At 56.8% G+C, this 6291-nt stretch overlaps 1 protein-coding gene across 1 annotated transcript; it reads right to left on the bottom strand.

The window, feature by feature from the left end:
* On the bottom strand, positions 1-1173 carry COL26b_001161 (uncharacterized protein; the record flags this gene model as incomplete). The annotated part of the gene is made up of 1 exon (XM_053174119.1): positions 1-1173. One exon carries the CDS (start codon positions 1171-1173, stop codon positions 1-3), a length of 1173 nt encoding a protein of 390 aa, XP_053041829.1.
* Between the last annotated feature and the right edge of the window lie 5118 nt (positions 1174-6291).

Genomic DNA, 6291 nt, shown 5'->3' with positions numbered 1-6291 from the left:
TTAAGCGGCAGAGGCGTAGGTCTTGCCGAGGGCGCTCAGGCCGGTGCCGGAGGTCAGGACACCATCGCTAACCATGAAGTAGGAGTAGCGGTCAAGGTAAGAGACGGCATCCAGCTTGGGGACGTTGGTCTGGACGAAGCTGGAGATCTGGTCGTCGCTGCCGAGAGGAGCGAACTCGGTGAGCCAGACAGGCTTGTTGCCGCAGATCTCGTGGACGGACTGGAGGTGAGAGAAGAGGGTGTCGGCAGCGTCGGAGGGAGAGTACCAGTGGGTGACGCAGAAGTCGTAGGCGCAGCCAGCAGTGTCGCAGGCAGAGACCCAGGCCTTGAGCCAGTCCAGACCCTGGCCGGCGATGTTGCTGTTGGTGATGGCAGGAGAGCCGATCTTGACCTTGCCGGAGTAGGGGTTCATGTACTTGACGTGGGCAGTGGCGGCGGTAGCAGCGTCCAGGTTGGCCTGAGCGGGAAGGTCAGGCTCGTTGAAGCTCAGGATGTGGGTAGAACCGGCCTTGATGGCGGCGTCGGCGTTGGCGGTCCAGCGGGCAGTGTGGGTGTCAATGGGTCCCCACAGCATGGGGACGTAGTTGAGGCTCTCGGAGAGACCGTTGGAGGAAGAGTCCCAGTTGTAAGCCCAAGAGCACTGCTCGCAGCTGTTGCCGCTGGAGAAGAAGTTGCTGACCAGGCTGGCCGAGTTGTAAGCGAGACCACGCTTGCCGCCAGTGCTCGAGGTGCTGACGGTGCTAGCGGCAGCGGCCTTTGAGGATGTGGCAGAGGTGGCAGCGACGTTGACTTCAGCAGCCTGGAAGACAGCAGCGGAGGAGGAGGAAGCCGGAGCAGACTGCTGGACCTTGGGGGCATAGGAGGTGACCAAGGTGGTGGTAGGGGCAGGAGCAACGGGGGTGGGGGTAGGGACCACGACGATGCTGGTGGAAGTGGTGGTAGAGGGAAGGGGCGAGGATGCAAGCTCAGCAACGGGCTGCTGGGCAGCAGGAGTGGGAGTAGGAGTGCTGGGGGGAGCGTTGCCCTCGGTCTCGGTGACGGTGACCCAGTAGGTGACGATGTCGTACTGCATGGCACGCTTGTCCTGGTGGGCGTGACGGTGAGCGTTGAAGCCCATGGCCTGCTCGGCAAGAGCCAGAGTGGCGGCGAGGGAAAGAGCCTTCTTGGTGTACATCTTGAAAGTCGTCGATGGAGTATCGGGTTTGGTGTTTTGTGTTTCGAGGGGGCGTTTGCGTGAGTAGTGTCTATCGAGAGGTAGGTGCTTGTGAAAATAAGCTGTTGACTGTTTCTTTCCCGAAGATAACGAAGACGCGCGAAGTGCCAGCCGCTAGAAGGATTGGTGGGTATATCGAAAGTTGATATCCGTACTCAGAAGGTGTGGTTATTGCTGTTTTGGTTTTCGGTCTGTCAAAGACGCGAATAATGAAAGTGATGCGGTCGTTGTTGGAATTGTTAGCTGGACAACGGACTGCGAAAGCAAGGTCGAGGCTGGCGACCGAAGCTGGCGACCGAAGCTGAAGGAATGTGTTGTTGGCTTGGGAAAGGGAAGGACGAGCCGGTTGATGGTGAGGTGAAGAAGGGGAAACAAGAAGAGAGTGTGGGGGAAGGAGGGCAGTTTAAGAAGACTCGGGAACTGGGTACTGGGGGGAAACGAAAACAGGCAAAGCAGGGACGAGGAGGTGGAACGAAGGAAACAACTGGTGAAGTCGACGGGGGAGGAGAAGGAGCGAGCGAACGATCTGTGGGTGTGCCAATGCTGGCTAGACGCAGGAGCGACACGGGAGGAGGTGCGGGCTGTGGGTCCCGATGGGTCGGGGCTGCAGGACAACGGGGCTGATTCACGATTCACCACGAGGGATTCGGGAAGGAGCTGGGAGGGGTGGGCACCGGCACTGACTCTGGACTCTGGACCTGCCTATCCGCGCAACTCCAGGAAGCAGGGGGTAGTTTACGACGGCCCGGACGTATCGCGCTTTCCAGGAAAGGAATCATGGTGCGGTAGTGGTTGCGTACCGCAGGGAATTGTGGATGCGCCAGGACGCCAGCACACGCAATTCGCCAGTCGCGACTTCCTCAGCTTTGGTTCACTGATTTTTCATCCTGCCATTGACCTCTACCTACCACACACCAAAATACCCGAACGCCTCAGTGACTGGCAGGTGGAGCATCTGCCGTCACTGTCGTGGTGGTCGATGGAAGGTCAATGGTGGTGGTCTTGGAACTTGGAGTGGTGGCACAGATGGGACGGAATTGGATTGTGGAAACTCCCTTGCGCCCCCGTGGTCCCCCCCTGGCAGTTCATCAGGTCTTTCTTCGTCCGATTTTTCTTTGAGTCTTTTTTATTTTTTTTCTTCTTTTTTGGGAGGGGGGATCAGCGCCTCCGAGCAGGCCCATGCTTTTTCTTTTTGTGGCACCCGTCATGGGCCTCAGGGCCTGGACAGTCTGGACTGACTCTTTGGCAACCGCTCAATGGCAGCCGAGAGGGCGGGACGCATCCGCGAATGCTGCTGGGGTGGCGTACCGACGCAACGACCTGATGACAGAAGATTACCCAGGGCTTCCTCGACTGTTGCATTGGAGTTGCTGCCCAGAGCGGAGACTTCAGAAACTGCCGCGGTGAATCACGGTATCACAGATAGCAGGTTCCCCGTGCAGACGGACACTCGGGAGCCCACAGTGACATAACTCGCTGGAATTCTGCGTCCTAGTCACCGTCAACGGCCAACCAAATGTATGGATACCGAGACAGAAGGGCGCAGGCAATGAACAATCCCTTTCTTCTTTGGTTATTTGCCTCTATTCCTTAATAGTTGGAGTCTCGGTTTCACTGGTCTTCGATAATCCAGATCCCCGGGCTAATTACGGCTGCTCGGCGTCAAACGAGGGAGAAACAAACAGTCGCTTTTTTGGCTTGTTTTACATTGCCGCCTACAGAGTGCCTTCACACCATCACGTCCATACTTTATCCTTCCATACCTAGGTGCTCAACATGCTTCCTTCCTTCCGTGCTTCCCTCGCCGCCAGCACGAGCCCGGCGCATGCAGCAAGAAGAGGGGAAAGAAGCAAAACTTGGCAGGGTCGAAAACTCGTTCCCGTCAACCTCAGTGGCCAACCAGGAGGCGAATCGAGCAAGAAGCGCCATTTTCACCCCTGGCTTATGCAGGAACGGGGGGCAAAATGCTGCAGGAACCGGAACCGCGGCGCAACCTTGGAACACCGGGCGCCAAGGATACCTCGGTGAGAGCTGCTCGCCAAGGTACACCTCGGCCCTGTCGTCCGCCAAAAGATACGAGCCAGCAGCCTGCACCACAAGTCGTCTGAATCAGCCAGTTCCTTGCTTATCCCCTCAACCGTCCCTGTACTATGCAGTAGTCCCCACCAAGTCCAGTCGGCGGTTGCCAGACCATGATGCACCGCACAGGCTGGCAACACGCACAGGTGGCAGTCGATGGTAGGTAGACATGTCAGAGCCGGTGCGTGTTGTAAGCGTGATGCAGGTAAGAATCATCATCAGCACACTCGACCGTCTGTTTCCCGTGTGCGCTACACTGAGGTGCTTGACTTAGCTCGTTGTACCTGCATCTTCGCAACTAATTAGGTTCTTGCAACCCTAACGTTTGTTTTTAGGCCCGTTGCTGAGTGCAACTCGATTGAGCCTTGACCTTGGGTCTGGACGGATACTCAGCAAAAGACTCTGCAAGTCTGCATGTGAAATCCTACTCTAGCGAACGGCCTCCACCACTTTCTTAGTTGTCCAGCTATTGCTCACAGCAGTTGCTCGGAAATCCCTCTGTTTTCGCCTCCCTCCTCACTCACCCAACAAACTTCTGCTTGGCTGCTTGGACTCGTCACCATTGCCTTGGCTCCGCTCCCTCTCCTCCCCTCTCCTCACCCATCTTGGTCCTTCTGCGCCATCACCAGGGAGACGTAGACGTAGACGTGTGCAAACAAACGACGAGAGCCACCGCCGTTTCCGGACATTACCGCCTCTTCGTCCCTTGCCAGGCTCAAGGCGAAGCCTCATCGTCGACGAGTCACCTACCTCGAGGCTTCGACCATTACGCGAGAACCTCAATCCTCGCTGACGAAGCCTTCAACGGCTCAGCTGGCCTGGCCCCGGGTTGAAGGGCCCGCCCTACGGCGCACACAACCTGGTGTGCTTTCGTATCGGTCCCGCAGCTGCCAGCATCGGATGAACAAAGGATGACAGAAACGACAACATTGGACGGCAGCCCCGCGCTTGGGGCAACCGACAAGACTGATGCCATCTGCGAGGGAAATGGGACGAATGCGAGGCCACTGAGAGCACGATCAGGCCCGCCCTTTGGACCCGTTTCACCACTTTGGGTTGGCTCCACGTTGTCGTCTTCCTCTTTCTCTTGAGCCTATCCCCTTTTGCGTTTAGTACGTTACGTGGAACCAGATGGATCGACTGCGTCCACGTCCCAGCCCTTGCCCGGGACTTGGGCGACTCGACTTGGAGTTGGACACGGCCGACTCTTCCAGTCCCCGACAACGTCAGTTCCGGCAGGGCCAACCCACAAGCCCCAGGGTGCCGGCTGTGAAACCCTAAGCGAGATGAGCTTCCGCCGCCACGGGGCAGTTGTCGACCGCATCCCATCGATTATCCCCGAAACTTGGCGCCCATTCTGGCATCTCTCTCACTTTTGTCTGGTCCTCTCTCCACGGCGCCCAGAGCCGCCCACATCCCTCGCCCAGTCCGACCCGGTGCCTCCCCTGCCTGCCGTGCTGCCCTGGCAAAGGAAGCTGATGATGACCAGCTCTCTGGATCAACCAAAGCTTGGTGGTCCAACGGGAGTTCGACCTCGTCCCCAACTCCCAGCAGGACCTACCGGGAAGCGACAACCTGGACACCACTGCGCCACGCCGAAGCTACACTAGAGCCTCGGAATGTCACCCGGGTCCATCATCCGGGACTGCCATGCCGGCCGCTGTTCTTGATCAGGCCAATTACCACCGGGCTGGACGCTCGGATCACTGTGGTTGATAAAGGCTGAAGCCGACGTCGACGGAAGCACGACTCAGAGCCCTGGGCCGCGCAACGCAATTCATTATGAGGAACACGAGGCTTTTCACCGTTCAGCAGTTCAACCATCGCGGCGTACGTAATCACTCGAGCTGGGCCTCTTGCCGCAAACAGCTGCCGCACTCAAACACCGAGTACTTTCGTTCGACGCTGAGGGCATTTTCCAAGCCGATAAACGTTGTTGATTCCCAAGGTGACCTGGCTTGCCTGGCAGCGCCCTAATCAAGCAGGCAACCATCCGCGCCAATGTCTTGCAATCATAGGCTTAAGGCCTTGGTATTGTTCTCCATTCTCTAGGCTGAAATCTGTCGGTTGGTGTCCGTCATCTGCGCTTGTCCAAACAGGCTGTCTTACTTGCATGCTGCACGCCGCACGGGAAGGTCGCCTGTAGACACCCTAAAATACCGGCATTCCTTCAAAGTGTCATTCTCGTCGTTTCCTCGCCGTACTACCACATGGAACATGATTCCTCCCAGCTGCATGCATTTATATTAATTCAAGTCTTCCCTTGCAGGACCAGCCTCCCTCTGGCTGACGGTGGCTATGATGCGGGCGTTCGCAACGTGTCAGACACTGCAAACCGGAAGTCGGCAGGCATCATCTGATCTCATCTACTGATACAAAGAATGCCATCCATAGCATAGGATGCTGAAATTATTAAGGAGTCCTCCAGTGACGTTGTCGGCAGCATGATGCCGAGAGAACGGGCCCCACTAAATGTCAAAGAAAGGAATGAGTTGGCTCGCGGTACAACTCCAGGGTCCTAGGAGATCAGGTGAGTTTGGGGAGAGCAAACCAGCTGCGTCGCACCGCTGCTTTCGTCGTCGCCAACAATCAGGGTAATGAGACTTTTGCAAACCCTCGAAGATACGGCTGAAGCCTAGGCTAGAGTCGTCCTTCTGCTCAACCTTCGGCGGCCCTTCTAGTCCTCTTGTGAGTGTTTAGCAAGGACAGCTTTCCATTTCCATCAGGGTGGGAGGCGGCTCTAGCTAAGGCTATTTCGATGCTATCCTGAATCCGCACCCGTCGCATCGAAGACTAACATTGGCATGTCAATAATTCCGAAGTAGCGCCTGGCCTTTCTACAAGCCTCGGGATATAACACCACCATCGTGTATGGTTAACTGATTTTGAGTACAAGTCTGTGTTGGGACCGACCGACCCCAGAAAGTGAATAACTATGGCAGGGCACAAACACGCTTAAATTTAAGCGGGTGCGCCATGGCCACGCACACAAAATGAAAC

Source organism: Colletotrichum chrysophilum (assembly GCF_026319265.1).
Source record: "Colletotrichum chrysophilum strain AFK26 chromosome Unknown scaffold_5, whole genome shotgun sequence".
In the NCBI taxonomy this organism is placed as follows: domain Eukaryota; kingdom Fungi; phylum Ascomycota; class Sordariomycetes; order Glomerellales; family Glomerellaceae; genus Colletotrichum; species Colletotrichum chrysophilum.
This window is presented reverse-complemented; position numbering and strand designations above follow the sequence as displayed.